We start from the raw sequence: 24791 nt of genomic DNA on the forward strand, positions 1-24791 counted from the left end.
AGGAGGTCCCTACAGACAAAAAAAAAAAAAAAAAAAAACCATGGGTGCCAGAGTTAAGGCACATTAAGCATCTTCTATGGGCACCTGTTCAAGTCCCGGCCACTCCACTTCTAACCTAACTGTGATAATGCTCCTGAAAAAGCAGCAGAAGATGACACCAGTACTTAGGCCCCTGCACCCATGTGGGAGATTCACAATACACTCTGGGCTCCCAGCTTTGGCCAGCTCCAGCTGTTGCAGTCATTTGGCAAATAATATCTCTTTGCCTCTCCTCCTTGGTCTGTTATTCTACCTTTCAAATACATTTTAAAAGGAAAACATGAAGTGAGCCCGGCGGCGTGGCCTAGCGGCTAAAGTCCTCGCCTTGAAAGCCCCGGGATCCCATATGGGCGCCGGTTCTAATCCCGGCAGCTCCACTTCCCATCCAGCTCCCTGCTTGTGGCCTGGGAAAGCAGTCGAGGACGGCCCAAAGCTTTGGGACACTGCACCCGTGTGGGAGACCTGGAAGAGGTTCCTGGTTCCCGGCTTCCGATCGGCGCAACACCGGCCCGTTGCGGCTCACTTGGGGAGTGAATCATCGGACGGAAGATCTTCCTCTCTGTCTCTCCTCCTCTCTGTATATCTGACTGTAACAAAAATAAATAAATCTTTTTTTTTTTAAAAAAAAGGAAAACATGAAGTGCCAAGAAACAGGGCTTGACACCCAGCATTGTCCTCATGGGTCATGTAGACTGTTGGGCACTGTGGTTTTTCCTTCATCCTCACTCTCTGACCCTGGATTGTATCTTTATGTAAAATCGAGATAATTGCAGAAAGCAGTTTGGTAAGGTTAAAGTGAGTTATGGCAGCCAATAGTCATGGTTGAGTCAATGTCATCTTCTAGTCGGCCTCATTTACACAGAGATCAGCCAGGGATGTCAGACAACTCAGAAACAAAACAATAAAGAAGCAGGCATCTGACCTAGTGTTTAAGATGCCCACCTCCCCTACAGGGCTACCCAGGCTCCATGTCTTACCCGACTCTTTTACTCCAGCTCACTGTAACACGTATCTCTGGGAAGCACCAGAGGATGGCTGCAAGTTTTGAGGTGACTGCCAAGCCCTGCGGGAACCCTGGAATTGAACTTCCAGCTCTGGTGCTGGTCCCTGGCTCTTTGAAGAATGAATTAACAAATGAGCACTTTTCCTCTCTGTCTCCCACACACACACACACACAGTCAAGCAGTAACCATCATAATAGTGATGATGGTGATGATTTTTTTAAAAGATTTTTTTAATTGGAAAGTCAGGTAGACAGAGAGGAGGAGAGACAGAGAGGAAGATCTTCCATCCGCTGATTCACTTCCCAAGTGACCGCAACGGCAAGAGTGAAGCCAATCCGAAGCCAGGATCCCGGAGCGTCTTCTGGGTCTCCCATACGGGTGCAGGGTCCAAGGGGTTTGGTTCATCCTTGACTGCTTTCCCAGGCCACAAGCAGGGAGCTGGATAGGAAGTGAGATACCGGCGCACTCAGGGTGAGGACTTTAGACTAGGCTACTGCACTGGACCCGATGGTGATGATTTTAATTCCTCCCCTTCAAAGTTTTTTTGAGTTCCGGTGGGTCAAAGAAGAATATCTAAAATGAGTCAAAAATATAAATTTTTATTGGAAAGTCAGATTTAGAAATAGAAAGCGATACAGAGAGAAAGATCTTCCATCTATTGGTTCACTCCCTAAGTGGCTGCAACAGCCAAAGCTAAGCCAGTCTGAAGCCAAAAGCCAATAACTTCTTCCAGGTCTCCCACGCAGGTGCAAAGTCCCAAGGATTTAGGAAATGCTCCATTGCTTTCCCAGGTCACAAGCAGGTTGCTGGATGGGAAACAAGGCTGCTAGGATACGAACCAGCACTCATATGGGATCCTGACACATGCAAGCCAAAGACTTCAGCCACTAGGCTACTGTCCCGGATCCAACAATATACATTCTTACACAAAGTCTGTATTATAAAAATTCTAGTAGACTAATCTTACTAGTCATTGAGCTCTATCATGCTGGGTCATTGATTTTTATCTCTCTCCCCCGTTTTATTTAATCTTTAAAACTGCCAGAGCCTTTTGAGGAAAGGGTTTCTTGATTTTCTAGAGTCAATCTCACATGCATTGAGTTTCTGTAATGTTTCACATGTAATTTGCAGCAGCAAATTAGAGTATTTGTGACAATGACCTTTTTGTCCCTGTGCGATGTGCACCCTGCCATGTTTGTGCCTGTTTACAAGCCTATGACTAAAAGCTCCAGCTAACCAAGGTCATCATCTTCAACTTACCGTTTGTTCTAAATGTGGAAGGGAGGGACATGGAGATCATTGCTTGAGCCATGGGCAAGTTAGACTGGGTTGAACAGCCCGGAGAATACGCGTCACGCGCTTGTGGTCCCTGGGTGACAGCCAAATCCCACACTGGAATGCCTGTGTTCAGGTGTTGGCTCTGCTTCCGAGTTCAGCTAATGTACACAATGGGAGGTGGCAGGTGATGTTCAAATGCTTGGAGTCATCACTACCCACGTGGGAAACCCAGATTGAGTTCCAGGTTCCTAGCAGCGGCCTGGCCCAGGCCCAACTGTTGCAGGCTTTGGGGGCATGAAAGAAACAGCTGACAAGAGATTTGTTCTTTATTTCTTTCTCTCTCTCTCCATCTTTCCAATAAAATGAAAGTAGATAAATAAAAAGAGACAATGGGAATAGAGAGTACGTCGTTTAGAGAGTTGAGGAGAATTCTTAGCTGAAGCCTGGCAGCTCAAAAAGGCTACAAGAATTGTAGCAACCTTGGATCGTTGATAGGATCCGGTCCATTATCATTGTTATTTGTGAACTGATAACTTGCTCCCATTCCAAAGAAAATACAAGGGAGGAAGTAGGGCACACATGGGTGAGAGCGTGGCCTCCCAACTGAGTGGCCATAAAATGCCTGCTCACAGCAGCTTGGGGGACTCTTTCCTCCCTCTTCATTTCCTTTCAGGAAAGAACTTCCAGTGGGCCCAGGCATGCTCCAGAAGAAACAGAAGCTCAAAAAACAAAGTGGTATGAAAGCTGAGCAGTCACTTCTCAGGCCAAAGGGCAGGCAGCAGGAACAACAGCAGTCTGAAGTGTGCAGGCCCAGGAAACCCTTGCACAGGGGCCCTGAGCAGAGGCCAAAGCAGCGGGGAAGGAGCCCTTTCGAGCCGGCTGCCTGCTGCCTGCCTGCTGCCCAACACCGGGCCAGGGGCTCTCCTGGTCTGCCTTGTTCCTCCTGAATCATCTGCAGCTGCTTCCTGCCCTCTGAATCTCCTCATCCTCATCCTCACTTTTCCTTTTGTCTTCTCCCCTCAGCCTCTGAGCCAGGGCCATTCGCAAAGACACCACCTTGCTAAGGACTGGGAAATATTTCATTCAATTTTCACAATCACCCTATGCAATAGATTTGACTTACATGCCCGGTACTGCTCTAAGTAACTTCCTAATATTACTTGGTTTATTCCTCATGCCATTCCATGGGGTTTAATAAATTATTGAGCCTGTTTTAAAGACCGAAAGATGAGAACGTTGACACAGAGTGGAGAAAAAAGCAGCTCCAGGTTCTAGGGCTAGTAGACAACAGACCCAGGTTCAAACTAGGAGCCTTGGCCTCTTAAGGGTTTTGGACTGAGTAGGAGTCCCATCACTCGCAAGAGAACAAGTCAGCGCTAGTTTTCAATGATGAGCATACATTGGAAACCCTGCATAGCTGCAGCCAAGATGGAGTCTAGAAGTTAAGAGGCTGGATGGGACACCTGCAGCCTGAGGCTGAGCACCTGGGTGGATGCCTAGCTCCAGCTCCAGACTCCACTGATGCATTTTGGGAGGCAAGCAGCAGGTGAGGCTTCACGCGATGGGGGTCTCTGCACTCCCAAGGGAGATCCACATCCGAGAGTGACCTCCCCACTCTGAGCTTGGACCAATGGCGTTTGAGGAGTGAACCATCAGATGGAACTTCTTTCTCTCATTGAAATAATAATAATTTTTAAAAAATGAATGACTGCTCATTCCTAATCCTTAAAAATGATGTTTCTTAAGTATGGAAATTTAAGTAGTTTTTAACCATGCTTAATACATATTAAAAAAAAGAAAAAAAATTTTGGAAACTGGCCATGCCAGGTATAAAGTTAATGCAAATCTAGTTACTTTTAAGAGGTCCAGCATTCACGCCACGAGAGCCCAACACTCATTTACTTATTAGCCAACAGATATTTATCAGGTACTGCTGTGTGTCTGGCACTGTGTGCCAGGCTCTGGAAATACAGTAGTGAGCAAGAAAACTAATCTCTGAATAGCTGAAAATCAGAAGTGATCATGTCATGCACGTGTTTAGATGAACTGAGGCCTTTCCCAGCCACAGCCATCTGCATCCTTTATCATCATGATGAGTCTAAAAAAATGGAATAAGGTAAATGAATCAATGGGACAAACAAAGCTTACCACAAAACTCAAACAGCTCTAACACACAAGAATATCAGAACCTTTTTCTGCCAAGGACCATCTTCATACTCTTAACATCAGTCAAGAGCCATGCACAATTATTGACTTTAAAATTAGCCTGTTATAAATTTTTGAATTTTGAGTCACACTTGCAGTTGCCTTAGCAGAGCCAGACCAAATGATTTCCTGGGCCTTAGATGATGGTCCATGGACTAGGTACTTCCCGCCCTGCATGATTAGAAAATTGAAAACTGCATCCTGTGTATTTAACTTTCATCCTTTACTGATAAGTGTAAATACATTCTCAGTTGTGAACTGGAATGGAAGAGGATAAAGAGAACATATGGGGAAAGCAGTCAAGATGGGACAGTCTCTGCGTTAAAACTGAGTCAGGAGATGCTGGGAACGCTCCATGCAGAGTGGTGAAAGGTGACGCTAATGCAAGACATACAGACATACAGGCCTGGCGTTGCGGTGCAGTGGGTTAAGGCCTAGCTTGTGATGCCAGTATCCCCCATCAGAGGACAGGTTCGAGTCCCTGCTGCAGTGCTTCTGAGTCAGCTTCCTGCTGATGTGCCTGGGAAGGGTCGGGACGATGGTGCTTGTGCTTGGCCCCTCTGCACGCATGCGGAGCTTTTTAGCTGGCCTGCATGAAGAAGTCATCATCAGACTATCGTGTAAAAACTAGATTTTCATCACAGCAAACCTTTGTAGTAGATTTGAAAGTTAAAGTAGTCATATTGGAACAGCAAAAAGTTCAGAAAAAAAAATTGTCTTAAGTAGACTGAAGGTGGGATAATAGGAGAGAATAGGAATAGGCCAGACATTAACATCTCGGCTCCAGGGTCCTCATGGTCACAGGACTGAGTGTCATGACCCGATGGGGACGCCCTGTCTGCTGCCACCCTGTCACTGCCATGAAGGCAGCCTCTGAGGTGCCACGTTCATATCAAGGTGACCCCTCCTCCTTGTTCCTGGGAGAAGGGTGGGCTGGAGACAGAAGCTTCTCTGAATTGTAAAATGGTTGCAGTTGTTTTAGAACGCTGTGGAAGAGGAGAAGAGATGAGTGAAGATACGAAGGTGCTCAGGGTTGTTACTATCGGTAGTTTTGCCTGATTTCTTGGTCATAACCCGATTCAGAAAATGTCAGTTATATTTTGGAAAACTTGAATTCTAACTGCCTTTCCTTTCTCCTGAGGTCAAATATGCTACTGTGGCACACGAACTGTTACTGCAGGGGAGAAATGTGTGTGAGATTCCTGGGTACACATGACATGCGCAGGTGTCAGCAGGGGAGCCAGCTGCTCTAGCTCCCACCCCCAGACACGCCATGGCACTTCTTACCACTCCTTTTTCTTCAGTGTGTGCCTTCAAAATCAAGGACACTGTGCCCAAAGTAGGAAATCCCAGGCTTCATTAGTGGGTGTGCTCCCACGAGGAGCTGCAAAGGTCCTCTGCATTCATTTGTATTTCTGACCAGCACTGCTGAACACACTGAACGACCAAGATTCAGTTGCTTTCCAAGGTTCCGCTTCCCTTTAGAAGATAAGGAAAAAGATGTTAGAAGTAAGGAGTGTACTGGGATACCAGGCCAGAGCCATGTCATTTTTTGGCCTGGCCCATGCTCAGAGCTACAACACCTCAGCCAAGACAAGGACCTTGACTTGAACCAAAATCCTAGCGTGGGAAAAATGGAAAAAGGTTACTTTCTGCAACTACTTGTTAACACTTGGCTAGTTCAATGAAACTGAAAAGTACAGCTGGACATTCTGTGGATTTCTTACAGAGGAGTAAGGTACCATGTGTTAGTCCCATCTTGAGTTAGACATCAACAGAAAGTACTTAGAACCAATCTTCCCCACCAAGCTCGTCTGTATTAGCAAGTTTCTACTTATTTAAGCAATGCACCTACATAGGTGCACGTGAGTGTGAGTATTCTAACGTCTAGTGCTTTGTCCAAAGGAAATGTCATAGACACTTTGATGTCATTTCACCTTCATTCCTGCTTAGCCACAGCAAGACCCAACTGTGGGATCATGGATCAGGCAGCAGTAGGTTTTGGCCCCCTGCTTGCTGTTTAAATTTGTGTGTGTTACTCCTCTTAAATGTTGAAACACAAAAGCAATAGAATATAATAAATAAGAGGGAATTTGCAAATGTGGATACCACCTAATGTGTTCAAGACGTACTTATTTGAAACAATACAGAGAGAGAGAGAGGGAGAGAGAGAATGAACTTGCATCCACCTACTGGCTACTGTTCAAATAGCCATAGCTGGTTTGGGTTGAAGCCAGGAGCCTAGAGATCCATCTGAGTATCCCATGCCGATGGCAGAGGCCCAAGCACGTCAAGTGCTTGCCCAAGCTCCAGTATAGTGTGCTGGCGTTTCAAGCAGCAGTTTAACCTACTGTACAACCATACCAGCCCTGTGAGCATCATTTTTTTTAATGGTGTTTTACACAGTTGAGAAGGATGTATGCTCATGTGGACCACTGACTGAGGTGAGAGTTGAGGAATAGGGGATAGTGGATGAGACCATTGTTTCCAATTTTCTTCTTCTTTCTATATCTGGGAGAAGGCAGGAGAGAAGGGGAGAAGCCACATCCAGCATCCCAACCGCATCAGTACACGGGGAAGGGGACAGCTACCCGATATCATCCCAGGGTTCCCAATGTGGAGAAGTGAGCATCATTTTGAATAGAGCCTCTCCCAGGGATGGCATCTGGTATAGTAGGCTAAGCCTCTACCTGCAGTGCCAGTATCCAGTATGGGCACCTATTTAAATCCTAGCTGTTCCACTTGTGATGCAGCTCCCTGCTAATGTTCTTGGGACAGCAGCAGAGGATGGCCCACGTGGGAGACCTGAAAGAAGCTGCTGGCCCCTGGTTTCAGATTAGCTCAGCTCTGTCTGATGTGACCATCTGAAGAGTGAACCAGCAAATGGAAGATTTCTCTCTTTTTTCTCTTCTCTCTCTCTGTAAATCTGCATTTCAAATAAAAATACATACATCTTTAAAAGAGGAACCTCTCCCTTAAAATTGTAGCATAATAAATACAGCATAAATTTTACCATGATGAGCACTTTAAAGTGTACAATTTGGTGACACTAAATACTTTCACAGTGTTGTACAACCATTACTACTATCCAGTTCCAGAACTTTCTCTCTTTGTATAATATATTTTTAAAAATTTATTTAAAAGTCAGAGTTACAAAGCAGGAAAGACACACACACAAAGCGAGAGAGAGACTCTTCCATCCACTAATTCACTTCCCAAATGGCACCAATGGCTAGGGTTGGCCCAGCGTGGCTCCAGGAGCTTTAGCCAGGTTTGCCACAGGAATGCAGGAATGCAAGCACTTGAGCCATGTTCCATTGCTTTCCCAAGCCATTAGCAAAGAGGTAGATCAGAAGTGGAGCGACCAGGTCTTGGCAGCTTTACCCACCACTCCACAAAAGTGGCCTTGCCTAAACATTTTTATAACTGCCATGCAGAAATCCCATACTCTGAATTATTCTACTCCTTTGATGCTTTCTTGTTTCATTCCTAAGGGACCAATACACAGGGAAAAGATGCAGGAAATGCAGACAAGCAAGCCTAGAGCTAAAAGGATATATGAGAATGTGCTGATGGGAGTGGCATACTCTTTCAACACTCATCCCAGAGTCCTTTCAGGGGCTGTCCAAAAACACCCACAGATAAAGACCTACCTACTGTCTGGCCTCGCACAGTGGGGGTCCCCATTTGCCAATTCCTCTCTGTTTAATTTCAGAAGACCAAAGAAGGCAAATTCCATTACACTCTCTCCTCATCTCCTCCATTAGGTGGTTCCTTTTCCTTTCCTGCTCTGTGTGGCACCTCATTCTCCCCTCAAACACAGCTTGGAGTCATTTAATCAGGAACCAAAGAGTCACAAATACAGCAGTTGGGCTTGCCGCTATGCCCAGTTCATTCTGGGAAAATATGCAAATGAACACACTCTCAGCAAAATAACCTGGGTAGGTGACCTCAACTGGCCCTTACTTAAAAAAAAAAAAAAAGAAGGGCCTGGCAGCGTGGCCTAGCGGCTAAAGTCCTCGCCTTGAAAGCCCCGGGATCCCATCTGGACGCCAGTTCGTATCCCGGCAGCTCCACTTCCCATCCAGCTCCCTGCTTGTGGCCTGGGAAAGCAGTCGAGGACGGCCCAAAGCTTTGGGACCCTGCACCCGCATGGGAGACCTGGAAGAGGTTCCTGGTCCCGGCATCGGATTGGCGCGTACCGGCCCGTTGCGGCTCACTTGGGGAGTGAATCATCGGACGGAAGATCTTCCTCTCTGTCTCTCCTCCTCTCTGTATATCCGGCTTTCCAATTAAAAAAAAAAAAAAAAAAGAAAAAGAAAAAGTCAAGTCAAATGAGTTAATCAGCCCATCTTCTCCCTCTGCACGTTTAAATAATGCATCCCAACTTTACATAACTGGTTGCCATCTCACTCCACTTCCAGGCCTCTGGGCTTTCTCGCCATTGCTTGGCCAGCTGGGCTGCCTCTCACCCCAAGACCTCCGCCCTTGTCGCACCCCTGCCTGGGAGGCCCTTCCTCCACCCATGCTCCCTTGCCCCTCCTATTTCATGCCATCGCAGTTTCCAAATGTCAGCCTCCTTCTCAGTCCCCTGGACTGAGTCTGGTCCCCTCCATTGTAAAAATATTTTTTTTCCGCATTGCCCTGAGTGCTGTGGCTTTAGACAAATCCAAGTGAGTTTGAGGGGAAAAAAAAAGATCTCACACCAGGATTCCCCGCTCCATGTGAGCAGTGATACCTCTGTTTCTGCTGACCACGAGATCCCCAGTCTCTTGCCCAGAACCTGGTGTACAATAAGCACTGAACAGCTTTGTCCTGTGAATGACTGAGTGAGCTAATGAATGCACGGGTATAAAAGGAAGCCAGCTTATATTCTACCTGGTCCCCAAGAAACCACTTGCTCTGAGGTTTTCCATCTCCAAGAAGATCCCAAGGAGCCAGGCTAATGGTACCTCTAGTCTCACGGGAAGCCGTGGGGGGCAGATGTGTGAACATGTGTGCCCATGTGTGTATGTGCATGTGCCCCTGTATGTGTGTTTACAAAGAATAGATATACATAGTTACCACCCAGTATTTTGTAGTCAACAATGGTAGACGAGCACCCCTTGAGGTATTTTGCAAGTGGCTGAAATATTGTAATAAAGCAAGAACAAAATTCATGATAAAGCGACACAACAAATATTTCATTTCTAAATGTCCAAGAGTCCATGTGTTTCAGCCAAGTTTCAAAGTGTTCCCATCAACCATGATCTGTCCCAGTGAACCAGCATACAAATTCTAGAAAGTGCTGGAAGCTTCTGTTTTCACTTCTCAATTTTGTGAATTGGTGAATCAATAGACATTTCAAACAAAAGAAGCTTTGCTTATGGTTTTTCCCTTATTTGATGGTTTAATGGAGAACATTATACAGCTGGTTTTGGGGGGGTGTTTGTTGTTGTTGTTTTGTATAATTGTCCTCCATCACGACCTTTTCTAAGAGTTCCTCTTCTTCCTGTCTTTTCCCCATCTGAAGTGAAAGTCTCACCAGAGATCACATGGAACACTAGAGCTCCCACAGACCACACGATGGGCAAACGCTCACAGTTGTCTTCTAGCTTCACTTGTTAGCCAAGACCGCTTGTCATCATGCTTAAAATGATCCTGCGCTTCAACAACTTTATTTTCTCACAACAGCTTTGCCAGGAGACTTGCTCTTAGGAGAAGATTCTCAGTGAAGAAAGAAGAAGCCACCTCTGTGGTGATCGTCTAGAAACATCGGGAGCATTTTATTTTTTAGTGCCTTTTCATGAGTTTATTCTTCATCTCCCAATATTGTCACACCACGCCATGTCACTAAACTTGGGTTTCTCTTTTCCAGAAATAGTTCTCCAAGCCTCTCAACTTTGACCAGATGTGTAAAATCTCTGTTGTGACTAGTCAGTCAGACTGCGAACCTAGATTTCTTCCTGGCTATCTTTAACAGTCTGAAATTTTTATTTTAGCTTTTCTGGTTCTTGGTCCACACAGGGTTCTCAACTCATCAATTCCTTTAAGAGCAATCAATCTGAAGATTTGAGTATTTACTCTATCTAGCATTGTATACATCATCACCATAACAACCAAAGAACTTACCATTTAGTCAAGAGAGCCAGTATCACAGCGATAACAAACATGATTCGCTGTTATTTTATTGAACTTTACAAATGTGTCAATTAGTTATCATAAGTTTGTTCTAGAGAAACTGAAAATTAACAACATATCTTTGAAAAACTTGTCAGACACAAAGTCAATTGACCAATGTGCAGTTTCAGTGATACAAAATTCCACCAGAGGGCTGGGCATGTGGTTCAGCTTGCTAAGCAACTGTTTCAGACACCTGCCTCCCTTTTGGGCATGTTGCTCTGAGTCCCAGCTATTCTGCCTTTGATCCAGCTTTCTGATAATACACCCTAACACCCAGATTTGCTACATGAATTGTCTTGATTTCAGTGGTGAAAGAGTACTTAGTATCAGAAGCCCTGGAAATATATAAACAAGCCCATAGAAATGGCTTATCTCTATAAAAGCGGGTGGTCCCACAACAAAGTTATCTCAGAAATACAATGGCTTGGAAGTGAGTGCTACCTGTTGGCTCTGATGACTAACAACTACACTTGATCTTGGCCAAGAAGCAGTGATAACTAACAACTGAAGAGGAAAGAGAAATTCAGATGCTGCAACCCTTCAAAGAGCAGAAAACAATTCTGCACAACAAAAAAAGTTCAACGTAGCCAGGAATATATATAATTTTTTTAAAGGTGGAATATTTAAACAGAAAATCATGGAAGTATTACATAACACAACAATAACAACAACAACAAAAATAACTCAGACACTTGATGTTCTTGGGTGAATGTTTTTATGAGAATATGGTACCCTATGGATATTTTTGTAGGCTAAAATATTAACAACTTCATATGCTTCAACTCAAATTACTAGATGAATTCAATAAAATTCCAACCAGCATTTCAAGAGTACTTTCTATAGAACCTAAGCTGCAATTCCTTTTGAAGTGTAAAGGACAGAGATAGTCAAGATCATTCTGAGAGGGGATTGGACCATACCAGATATCAAAATATATTATCAAGCAGTCACAATGTTAACCTTTTGGTACAGGGATGGACAAAGTAGGTCATTGTGAAGAAATAGAGATCCCAGAAACAGAAGCACAAATACATGGAAACTTTGTATCTGGTGGAGCTGGCGTCACAACTTAGTGGGGACGAAATACATTTGGGAAGTGATGGTGGGAAAACTGGTTATAGATATGGTAACACTTAGGTCTTCACCTTACGTCATACATACTCCCCCTCCCCAATAGATAAATTCAGATGGATTAAACACCTAAATAAGAAAAAAGTAAAACTCTAAATAAATCTTTTGAAAGATCTTATGAAGAAAGTATTACAAGGAGACTTCTTTATAGTATTTGTGTAGGAAAAGATTTTTTTAAACAAGTAACATAAAGCATTGCAGCTGTTTGGGGAGTGAATCAGCAGATGGAGGAACTCTACCTTTCAAACCAACCAATAAATGTTTAACAGTAAAAGGGATACAAACCTCATGGGCATGTTCATTGATCATTTTTGACCATACAAAAGAAGAGAGCCAGAGGAAGGAAGGAGAAAGGGCCTAAGGAGAATTCCGAGGGCCTGTCTGTTGGTGACGTGTCACTATTTTTTGTTCAAGTGTATGTGAGGGTGCATAAGAGACAAGAGCTTTGCATGCTTATTTCCCTCCTTCCCCATCTTTGTCTTCCACATGATGGGAGGACCAACTGGAGCCAGTTACTGTTAGCTTGTCAGCATCCTCAGTGCTGTCATCTCAGCTTCGGTGGTCACATTACTGAAGTTCAGATCTCCTGCAGAGGAGACCATTGTGAGTAGCAAGATGGCTATGACAACATCCTCACCACCCACTGTGTCCAACAACACTTATTTTCTATGACTGACCCTTACGCGGTATCTTCCAGGCTTTCTTTATCTCAGTTGATCCTCATAGCAATACCATGAAACAGATAATAAAGCCAGCTTCTCATTGCACGGAGGGGAAAAGAGTCCTCCAAAGAATATGTGATTTATTCAAGACTTTAGGGTAAGGCTATCTGGATTTGAAACATTGCGATGACTTTGGACTTCTCTCTCCATATTCCCGCCCCCACTGAAACACAGGTTCCTGTAGGCTGTTTCTGCTTCCGTTTCTTCCTCTCCGCTTCCGTTCCCACATCCAGGTTAGAGGTCTTGTCATTCCCTGCATGAATTGCAGCTGGAGAGAGCTGGACTTCCACATGCCATCTTTGCTCAATCCGGCCCATCCTGCCTTCTCCTTCTAGACTAAACTTCCTTAAGCAGCGTCTTCATTGTGTCACTTCCCCACTCAAAAGTCCTCTGGACTCCCTTTTCTTTCCACATGGAACGAAGTTCCTCAAACAAGGCTGCACAGTCTTCCTTCATTGGCACTCATATTTTCCAGTCAATTGCACAGAGACACTCTGGAAATGCAGAGGCCTGGCGTACTCAGGCCTCCTCCGAGAGCTTTTCTAGACCTCCAGAACCTGGGATCCTCTTAAGCTGGCGTCTGTTCTTCATAGACTCTTGCTGCTTGAAGTTACACTATTTGTTTGTAATTCTCTAAAACTGAAAGTTAAGCCCTGGATAGAAAAGGATGCACTTGTTTCTTTGACTAGTATCCTAGTATTTAGAATTGTGTGTAGTACGTGGTGGGAAGGATCAAAATATTTTTTATACAAATAACCAAACTGTACTCAAAAGATCCACTTAATAAAAAAACTAAAGGACGTGAGACTGTAATCTGTGGCTTTATGTTTTTGAAACAGTTTCTTTTATGCTTTCAGGTATTTCTCAGTTTTTTTAATGTTGGTTATATCTTTGATAATCGTAGGAAATGAAAACTAATGAAATAGCAGTCTGGCCGTTTCAGTCACTGTTTCTCAGAAAGTGCTCCATGCACATTCACTCCAGCATCAAGCCTTTCTTTCTCACTTCACTCTGCTAACCTTCAAACTTCAGTTCCAGGTCACCTCCTCCCTGCAGCCTTCCCTGAGTAATCCCATGCTTGCCCATCTCCTTCCTTGTCCAGACTTCGCTCTTAACTGTGCAGGTTTTGCTCCGTGTATTCTTTCTCATTCATTAAACATGGTTGCACCTAGTAACATGACAAGTGAAACTTGATTGCTTTTGGTTCACAGGTCAGTAAGCTGGGTTTTAATCAAAATGATCAAAATATAGTCCCCCTTGGTCAAGAGGTTTAGCCTACTGCAGTGTTTCACGGCTTGCAAAAGGGAGCCAGCCACACCGCACAGGGAGTTCTGAATGTCTGACAAGAAAGGTGTGCTGCATGGTGTCCAGCACATTGTGGACACTGAGGAAGTGGTCCTGCTTACCAGATCACTGCTTGCTTGGCCTCTACCACAATAAACTTGGGTCTGGCTGCTCCCTGCAATCAGAGGAACCGGAGGTTCCAGCTGCACCGGGTGGCAAAGGTGCTAGCAAAAAGCCTGGACAGAGTGAAAACAAACAAGCAGCCCTGCCCTGGCCTACCCAGAGCTCGGATTTCCTTGTCTGAATGCATCACCTTGGGAAGAAGTTTGTGTTACAGAAGTAGTTGTCTTTGTTTGTCATCCAGGCCCACTAAACTAAACATCTCTCACTCCTCAGGAATTATTTTAGGACCAGGAAGCAGCACACTGTTTATTGAAAGAGTCACCGAAGAGGATGAAGGCGTCTATCATTGCATAGCCACCAACCAGAAGGGCTCCGTGGAGAGCTCGGCATACCTCACCGTGCAAGGTAAACAGCTACTGGGGGAGCAACAAGAAACTACTCAGACACCTATTTCCCTGTTTGCTTAACTTTCCACCTCCTGCTCTCCTGCTGCTACTCACTCCAGTCTGTTCTCTCCCTGACCTTCTCCCCGCCCACTAGCCCTCTTGGGAGGGAGCTGTCTAGTTGTGTCTAACGGGATGGCAGGTGAAGATCCTGGCTGCTCAGCCCGAGCCTGCGCTCTGAACAGTCTGCTGGGGCAGCAGTTCCTGGAAAAGAGGAAGCCAGGGCTGCCCCACCCGGCAGCAGCAGGTCCAGGACCCTAGATAGCCAGAGCAGATCGAGAGCAGGGATCCTGAGGCCCAGGGAGTGGAGGCAAAGGAGGGGCGAGGAGGGGGACTGGGAAGCAGGGCCGAGGACTCCACGGCACTTCCAGCTATTCTTTTCCCCACCTTTTCTGATTCCCAGAAGTTAAATGTACCCAGGTTTTTCCAGTGTTTCTGTAAACTGGGGATTAGCATGAAGTAAGTAGCCTGCAAAACATCATCAGAGAGAAGTAATGCGTAATAAACACACCACGTTTAGGAAAAACATGTCAAATGCTTTCTTTTTATAGGCCTCTGTTGGGAAGGAAAATACAAGGAGGCTTAATTCTACCCTTACCATGCGCATGCAGCTTCTAGGTCAATTCCGTGAGTTAGGACTGGCCGGCCAAGGGGCCATATAAGGTCTGCAAAAATCATTTGGTCTGGCCCTGCCCAAGCAACCATAGGTGGGACTCAAAATTTTATAAATCTATAGTAGGCTAATGTTTTGAGTTGATAATTTTGTATGGCCTACTCATGATACTATAAATATCCAAATGACCCTGGGTGAAAAAAGTTCCTTACCCCTGGACCTGAATCTCAATTTCCCAATACTAGTGATCAGCCAAGACTTGAAACCTTATAGCAGAATATAATAGTCCATTGACGCTGCTGATGTCGATATTTATGGTCTGTTGAGGTTTTACATGAAGAGATGGAACTTGTTCAGCCACCTGTTACAGATCACGCAAGTCTTTCTAGCAGAGGACCTAGGAACAAAGTCATGTATTTCAGTTCTCTTGCCTTGGGCACTTAGATCCTTAAAGATTGTAACTGAAAATTCATGTTCCTGTAACACAGATCATCCTCCTTCTTTTATAGGGAGACTATTTTACTTTTTAAAAATGTTTATTTTTGTCTGCCTAAAAGGCAGGGATGGGGTAAGAGTGAGGCAGAGAGAGGTGTTCCATGCCCTTCCAGTGGAAGAGTCACAACATCCAGGACTGGGCTAGGCTGAAGCCAGGAGCTGGGAGCTCCATGGAGGCTCCCCACGCAGATGCAGGCATGCAAGCACTTGAGCCATGTCCACAGCGTCCCAGGGTGTGCATTAGCAGACCACTGACTTGAGTGTTGAGGAGCCAGGGCTCAAACTACCACTTCAATATAGGATGCATATACCGCTCCCCACCAGCAGTGGCTTAATGCACTGTGCTACAACACCTGACATCAGCCAGATGATTTTAGAGACAATTTCTGGAACTCTGAGATTATTGTTAAGTTGGTGCATTCAGAAAAAAGTGAAGGTGTAGCATTCTCCAAATTTCTGTTTGTCTCCCAAATAATCCGTATTTCAAAAATATTTTTTCAGTTCTTCTGTGTATACACAGAGAAAACAAGTGTACTCTCTTGTTATCACCTCCTTCTACAAATGGTTACACATCTATCCTTTCACAAGGACCGTTTCTCAATCTTTTGGCAAAGATCAAGTGAGGGGCTCTGGATGTAGTCCTGGGGGATGTCTTCTGTTTACCAGCCATGACCAGCACCCTTCCATTTGCAGGAGGCCTGGGTTATTCTTCCACTGGCCAGGGTCACAGCAGTGGCACGGAGGAGTCATCCAACATGGGATTCTGATCCTGGATGCTGCCCTTCGTTGAGCCTGGCTCACCATAGAAGGCCACTTGGGCATTTTGTTCATGATGTTACCACAGCCTGGAATGTCCCTTGTCCAGGCTCAGTTCCTTATTTTAGCCTAAACTCCTTCTCAAGGCCAGTGCCAGATGACCAGTCAAACACATCCTCATTTTCTGCTTGGTTGTCTCTCACTGCCACTTCAGGGCCATTAGTGCTTCTCATCCTCTTGGCCTTTTATGATTTCCACATCAATGTGCTGCTCAACTGTAAGCCTTTTTTGAGGCCAGGACTCTCTGACATATCTTTTGTGTACCACAGCATGCCCAGCCATTCACAGGAAACATATATACTTAGTACCTTGATTGCAGGCTCTGTAAAGCTGAACTTTATAAGAGTCCGAAGTAAATACACATGGTCGTATCCTCAGTGTGCAAATGGGGAGATGGGGGACCCAGGGGTGTTCATTAAGTCACACAGTGAACACGAAGGGAGGTTAAGACTAGAGGCCAGGACAGTGTAACTCTCAGGGTACTTCCCATCACCTCAACGCCTCCAAGAACTTCAAAAAGTTCATGGAAAATGGAATTCAAATCTAACTTCATTTTGGTTAGAAAACCTTTTGAAATCCACATGTAATTTTTCATGTAATTAGTTCTCTGTGAACTTTTTGAAGATCCTTGTAAGTGCGTGGATTTCAAATTTTTTTATTAAAGCAAATCTTCTGATTACTCCTTTTCATGAACTTTTTGAAGTGTGTGTGTGTGTATCCCTCTTTTCATTATTAGTGCCCTGAAGTGCTATGGTTTTGGAGTTCTCATTGCTGGTGAGTGATTTATCAGCTCTCTCCCTTGCTTGCACTTGTCATTTTGCCCCAGCTCTCTGGTGATGGATGGTATCCAATCGCTTTGATTAAAATGTAAGGTTAACTGAGAAAGCAGATTACCTGAACCGCAATCATCAAACCACACCAGTGATACGGCACCCATTTACAAAAGGAGCATAAATAAATGAGACCATGTGAGTCCATGAGGGTAGTTAGTCTAAGAAACCGACAACTCAAGGAAAGCATGGCTGTTTTTTCCCCCAACATTAAAGGTACTTTTGAATTGAAAGAAGCATTTAACTCCTTCTTTGATGTGTCAGAAAAGATAAACAGAACCAGGAAAGGGAGATGGAGGAGAATCTATAGGGTGACAGATTCCAGAGTCTTGCATGGATGCGAGTTTTGAATAGAAAGAGTTTTTAGCAGCAAAGCCTATATGTGGGAGCTAAGGCGGTATCTGGAAGAGCTCTGGGTTCATTGAATACAAATTTGAGCCTTGCTAGCTGTTCTTGAAGGCGGCACCTGCTTGGCAATGTTCTAGCTAAAGCCGGATCCTTGATCTAGAGTCTCAATCATTATTCCCATCAACCTGCTGCCTCTGAAACTTCTCCTGGCTTCAGAGTTGTTTCTTGTACAGTGCAGGTGGACCCTCCACACTGACCTGTCTTGCCCAATTGAGTTTAGGAAATGAAACCAGGCAAAAGAGCTCTTTTCTGTGGCTATGTTTAACAGATTTAAAGAGCTTCAGGAATTAGCCAGGAAGGAAACTGTCTGCTCTTTTTATTTCCGTTGAAAAGGATTCTTATGCCCACAGATAAAACAATGTGTTATTTTTGTACCTGAAAAGGATGACTGGACTGTGGAGTCCTGGTAGTGTCTTTAAATAATCACAGGTCTTGTTTGGTTTGGACGGAGAGTGAGCCTGGCACACGTGGGGCTCTCAGGGGAAAGTCGCAGTGTCACAGCTGATGACAGAACTGTCAATAAGCAAAACCACTGCTGAAACTAACACAGCATTCATACAGACCTTGATGGGACTGTCGCCTGGGGAGTCTGGCCTGTTTTCACCCAATGACTTAAGACAAACTACATGAGGATTTTATCATTATTGCTGCAAATGATAACCACAGTATAAGAGTTGCAGGCCTATCATTCAGTGGCATTCTAAGTATGCAGGAGAAAATAACTTTAAGAAGAACAACTTCCGTTTTCAACAGTTTTTGAAGGATGATGGAAGGATACAAAAATGCCCAAAAGCACCAGGGGTGACTTCAGTCCTGCAGTCTTGCTCCTGGGCATGACATCGTTGGTATTATTTGCAATTTGTGCCACAATGCACACTTACTTGAGGGAAGAATTCCTATTGAGGGAAATACAGAGTATAGAGTGCTGTGTTCTCTAATAAACTCCCCAGAGTCAAGAATGTCAGGAATAGAAAAGGCTCCAAACAAAATGCCCTGGGGCTCCCAGCCACTCCTCTTTATCACCAGCTTTCAGCTTCTGCTTTCTTCTTGCCCTCTTTGATCCCTGACGCTCCTCCAGGTTAGCACTCCTCTTCCTGAACCCTGCCCCCAGTCCTGTACCCTCCCATGGCCATCCTGGCCCCGAGGAAGGATATGATGAACTCATTCCCAGAAGCATGCTGGGGATTGATGTGGCTCCTGTCTTGGGTGTTAGCTGTTTAGAAGATTTTCCCAAGGAGAGAGCAGTGCTCACAGAGAATGAGCTGGCTGCTCACTTAGTTCCACGTAGGGTGACTGGGGGATGGGACATGCATGCCTTTTTAGTTCAAATCTAAACAATGACATAAAGCTGGTTTGGATCAAGAATTCAAAAACTGAGTGGAATGCAGTTTAGAATGACTTGAGATCTTGGTTGATAATTTCTGTGGCAAAAAAAAAAAAAATCATCAAACTCAAATCATAGCAGGGATTACCTTCTATGGGAAGCAGGCAGCGTGCACCTGAGTAGGTTATCATGGAAGAGTGCATCATCCTTGGTGAACTCTGTGTCAGGTTCTGAGATGTCCTGAGATTGTCTCATCCTACTGTGTCATCTCATGCCTACCTAACTTGCAAAGCACTGGTTTAAACACGAAGGATGCATTATCCCATCTAATGGCTGCAACAGTTCTACAAGGAAGTACGGTTATTTGAGAGTGTAAATCTAGACGCAGAAGAGTTCATCTAGGGCTAGCCATCTACGAAGTGCCAGGGCTGAGAACTGAAGCCATGTTTAACCATTCCTCTCTGTTATCTCAAGAATAAAAAAGCAGAACATGATGGTTAAGATCTGCTCAGGGTGGGCATTCAGGTTGGTGGTTCATACACTCATGTTCCATGTCAAAGTTCAAGTTCCAGCTCTGGCTCCTGAATCCTGCTTCCTGTTTATGCAGACCCAGGAAGCAGCAGATGATGGCTGCAGCATTTGAGTTCCTGCCACCCACTTGGGAGACCTGGTTTGTGTTCCCAGCGTTGGCCTCTGCCCAGCCCTGGTTGTTGTGGGAGTTTGGGAAATGAACCAGTAGAGAGAAACTGTCTACTTGCCTGTTCTTCTGCCTGTCTACTAAATAAATAACAATTAAAAAGAAGAAGAAAAAGAAGATCTACTCTGAAGACAGGTGGCATACAGCTCATGAACTGTTGCGACCTCCGGCAGATTCCTCACATTCCTCGTGTCCATGTTTTCCTTTATAAAGTGGGGGTGTTAATCATGGTATTCCAGTCCTTGTAGGGTTAACACATTTAACACAGGATGTGGCATATCATAAAAACTTCATATGTGTTAGCTAACATGAGCATACCAAGCTCCATTTCAACAAAATTTACTCTATTCTACCTTTCTTGGATTAACCAGCAAGTTGCCCAGTGTTTCAAACCACAGAATTCCAGATTTAACTTGCTGTAATAAAGATGTGTTACAGAACTAATATCACATTATAGCAATTTTATGCATCTGCCTAAAATTATTCTTGAAAATGCACTTCAAATTTCATTTGAATCCAGTATTCCTGTATGTGGTTGTCTTAAGGGTGTTCCAAATTAGTGCACATACATTCCTAAAAAAGCTTCATAAACAGTAATAAAGGTTTGCAGGCCAATGTTGATATTTCATTAGAGAACCCACATAATAACACTAGCTGGATTCCTGGCTACTATGATAGGAGGAAGTGGTATTATTTGATTAGCCCTTGTTGGTCAGGCACCCAGGGCTCAGGTCTAGATGACTCTAACTAACTTGTTTTTCAACCGCACAGAAATCTTGACTGAGACTTTTTGGGCCAGTCCTGGAGTTGTAAAATTAACCAGAAACATACTCCTGTCTTTATTTTTAACTGACGCAGAAGAGTTGCACCCTCTAGGGAGGAATCATGCAATGTTTGGATACATCTGTACAATATATAATGTTCAAATCAGGGTAAACATATATCTACACGTATCATTTAGGATAAAAATTATATCCTTTCCTTTAGTTCTGTTTTCTTGTTAGAAAAAAAATGTGCAGTACATTATCATCTGTAGTCGCCACCCTTCTGCATCTTATTTGTGTGTCACTCCAAAGCAGCACCCATTCACCAGACTTTCTCCTCTCCCTTTTTCTGAGGCTTTAATAGTTGAGTGAGCAATAAACTCACATAAATAGTTACCTCACATTACCATAACAAGCCAAGCAGAGAATAACACCCATACCATCCTGTAGTGTCAGGCAGGTTTTGCAAAGAAGGTAGAACTATGCAGAAAATGACAGGTACCTGAGTCAAAGTCCGAGAAAAGACAAATTGGAATACATTTGATCTATTGGGCTAGAAACACAAATTATCCTGCACTTGATGTCTAAAGAAAAAAAGTCAGGTAAAAGAAGAGGGCTTGAGAGAAGAGTAGGATAGGGATGGTGAGAAGTCAAGGGCACCTTCAAAATGATGACCAACACCAGGCTTACATATTACCCCAGAGAGATAGGGGCTGTTACCCACTTTGTAAGGATGAGGGAACTGGGTCCTAGAGTCCTTGGTCTACAGCACAGCTGCTTGTAGGGTCACATGTCCCTTCCCACTCTTCTGGTGAAACTTGTACCCAGTCCCCAAATGAAGATAAGCCCCAGTGTACAAATATCATGTGGCAAGAGACAGGAGAGAGTCAGCTGATGTCTGTCTACAGGAACTCTCTCCCACTTATAGAGCTGCTGGGATTCAGTCCGGAGGCACCACCCAACAACTGAATCCAGTCACTCAGTTCCCAAAGACCCTACTTCTATCGCCCATAATTGAATTGCTTCCAAGCACCTTCCACCCCCAAACTTCTTAACACCATAAGAGTCTGTATGAGTTCAGGAACCACGTCATCTTCAACCATAGCAAGGTATTTCCTTAACTCTTTGGCAAACTCATCTGGTTATATCATATGAACCGAGTTTTCATGCAGTCTAAGGCCACACACTGCCATGTGCTGTGACTGGTATCATGGTATCAGATCACACAGCCCAGACCATGTACTGAGAGAGCTGCAGTGGCCAGGAGAAAGACTCAGGTGACTAAGGAGCTATAGACCCAGTGGACAAGGCACGCTGCCCCTCAAAACCCAGTCCATCCCTGCGGGATACCCGCCCTTCTTGTTGCAAGAGGGATGGGATGAAGCCTGGGAGGGTAGCAGACATGGAATGTTCCAGACAGTGGAGTTAGCAATCCATAAAACAAGCTACCATTACCAAATGCTCTTCAAATGGGCCACACAAATGTTAGTGTCCCAAATAAAAATACTCTTGTGCTGTGACCAGATGTGGTCCTTGGAGACACATCATTTGGGAGTGATGTCCCTGAGACCCGGTACTAACTCCTAGTTTGTGTCCAGTCTCACCCCCATTTCCACTGGCCTCCTTTGTGCCCTGTTCGGCTGGGCTGTTTCATGCACTGAGCGCATGAGCTGTCACCAACGAGAGCTGAGGCTGGGTCTACTCACACCGTTGGGCAGTGCTTGACCACTAAAAAAGCACCGATGGCTCTCCACCCAGCCTACTGCTGTCCTGACATGCTTTTCAAATAGGGTGTAGAACCTACAACAGAGAGAGTTCGTTAAAATTCTCTAGGGGAAAAAGGACATTGAAAGCTGTGTTTGCTTTGGTGCAAAAAAAAAAAAAAATTATTTCATGCATAGTTGTTTTCATAATACATTATTTGCAAAAACTTTTTAAAGATCTCTCATTTGCATGGATTTCAAGTATTTTTGCACCAAAATAAATATGTCTTCTAATGCAATTTTCTGTGAACTTTTTAACATATTCTAATTACAAATGGATCTTTTCCTTTCTAAGGCATGTCCATTTTGAAGATGTTTTCTAATGAGCTAATTCCTTAAATGTGTCCGTGTTTGCACACAAGCATATTTGGTCCCACTGAAAGGAATTTCGCTTGAGTAAGGACTATGGAATTAGACTTTGGGGGGTTAACTTCCTGCCCCACGGAATGCAGTGGGAAAGTTCCCACAATCGGAGGGGGCCTCTCTCGGCGCATTCCTTGTGGAGAGCATGTGCCGAGACTGGTGTAGACAGGGCCGCGTCAGCGATGCTAGAAGTCCTGTTAATCTCACAGACGGCCATTGTGCCTTGAACAAGCCCCAATCAAATACCACAAAACTTGCTTGCCACTTAAGCAAAGGTGTGTATAAGTGTGTATGTGTTTACACACAAGTACCTGTGCTCAGAAAGGAAGCGTTAGGGGAAGAAATCTAAACTCAGATGAACTTCAGCTTCCAACATGACCATAGTGAGGCTCTCTGCTGAGAGAAAAGGTGACGACTACCCTTAGAAAATTCCTTAAGGGAGTTATTATCAATCCCCTAAGGTTCTAGAGAAACATAGATACAAGTGGGGGCCACACGACAAATGAAGCCCAATTCACAAAGCCGTTCAACCACTATTTTCCAGGTGTCTGTGATATGTCAGGCACTCTTCTAGATAAGAGAGTATGCGGAGCAGTGACCACAATCCTGCATTCCACTATTTGACTCAAAACCTTGAACACAACCAGTAATTCATATCCCACACTGTGAACTCCACCCCATGCCCTTGCTCTTATCACAGTGTCCCAGCACCTAAAACAAATCTGGGACATCATGGTCATACCTATGAGTTAGTACATCGGACAGGGTTTTGTACCCTAAACTCTTTGAAAGCTTACTCGTCAGAGATAGCTGAAGCGAAACATAGTTTGCCCATTCATTCACCGAGTCCGACAACCGACTCAACAGACTATGGTGTGTGGTGGCCACCCCCAGGAATTCCACATTCTGATAGATAAACATGGTGGTGTGAGAGGGCTAGCGCATTTGACAAATGGTAAGAAAGGGGCAAGGAGATGAGTCAAGCAAGGATCTGCATTTCTGCACTGATGGTGATGTGGGCATTGAGATGGAGGGTACAAGGGCCGAGTCTGTGATCTAGAGAGATCGCTATGGTTGCAGAGCTCGGAGGTGATCCTGGAGAAAGGCCTAAAGTCAGGTGGCTGATGCTGTAATGCTAATGAGAGCAGAAGGACGCCTGACTTGAGGCAGTGACAGTGGGGTAAGAGAGGAGGTGACCATCCCAGGCACTGTGCAAGTCGAGTGGGCAGGACTTGCTGATGGACAAGCCAGAGAGAAAAATGTCTGTTTCCCAGCCAGACTGAAAGACTGTGGTCTCTAGGTAGTGATTGGGCTGCTTGTGCAGAAGCTGAAGGGGTGTAAGGGAAGGAAGAAGTGGAGTGCCCTAGAAAGCTCAGCAGTTACACAGGAAGAATCAGATTCTCTGGGCTCAAATCACAACCTTCCGCCCCTTGCAGGCTGTGTGACCTGAGCCCGAAAGCTTCATCTCCCCATGTTGCAATGTCCTCATTCGCCAAATGGAAATAAGCCAGTTCATAAGTGAATCGCCAGGAAGCCCCTCAGAACAGAATGGGCTTGATAAATAGATCTCCTTGACTTTGACAGTTATCAAACAGGTTTCCAGCTTGTGTATTTGCTAGGATTTGGGGTAGGGAGTTCTCCACCTGCAACTGCCTGCAGCAGTTGGAATTTGAGCCCAGCACGCACACTCAGAATCAAGTGTCTTCTCTCACACTGTCACGAGTCCCTGTTGTTTCCAGGTTTGCCTTGTTGTTATTCCTTCTGTTCCCTCTGCCTCGGATGCTTTCCCCTGCCTTCATCTCTCCATCTACTCCCACATGCCGCCTCTTCTGAAAAGCATCAGAAGTCTCTCTCCATTTCAGGAGCTGTGTAAACATCGATTCTTTTGTATTAGCCTTATGTCTCAGGAAGGGATTAGAATGGGGACCTTGAGAGTGGCAACTCTTCTTCTTCACCTCACTGCCTCCTCCAGCCCCTAACCTGGCCTGTCATACAGGCTCTGCACATCTTTGCTGAATGGGAACAGCCTTCAAGATGAGACTCATCAATGAGATTGAGATACTGAGCTGCCATCCTACTTCAGATGGATGTGGATGTGAGTGCTTGGTGCTTAAGAAGCTCTCAATACACACCATCATCCTTGCTATTGTTTCTGAGAAGGTTCACTTGCTGTCAGCCCACCTTACCACAAGCATCTGTCTCGTGTTTATGAGGTTCAAGGATGAGGATATTAATGACACCAATTTTGGGAAATCGTCCTGTGGAACCCATAACGGGAAGCTGTACCCTGGCTGGTTGGAACATTCCTTTGCAAATTGCATAGAGCT

General features: G+C 44.8%; 1 protein-coding gene across 1 annotated transcript in view; it reads left to right on the forward strand.

Annotated features, from left to right (window-relative positions):
* Positions 1–24791, forward strand: part of FLT1 (fms related receptor tyrosine kinase 1) — a 172720-nt gene that overhangs the window by 108703 nt on the left and 39226 nt on the right. Inside the window, exon 15 of the mRNA XM_058670920.1 lies at positions 14222–14353. Within this exon, the coding sequence (XP_058526903.1) occupies positions 14222–14353 (132 nt within the window). The remainder of the gene's footprint in view (positions 1–14221; positions 14354–24791) is intronic.

The sequence above is a fragment of the Ochotona princeps genome, chromosome 12 (genome assembly GCF_030435755.1).
Source record: "Ochotona princeps isolate mOchPri1 chromosome 12, mOchPri1.hap1, whole genome shotgun sequence".
Taxonomy (NCBI): Eukaryota; Metazoa; Chordata; class Mammalia; order Lagomorpha; family Ochotonidae; genus Ochotona; species Ochotona princeps.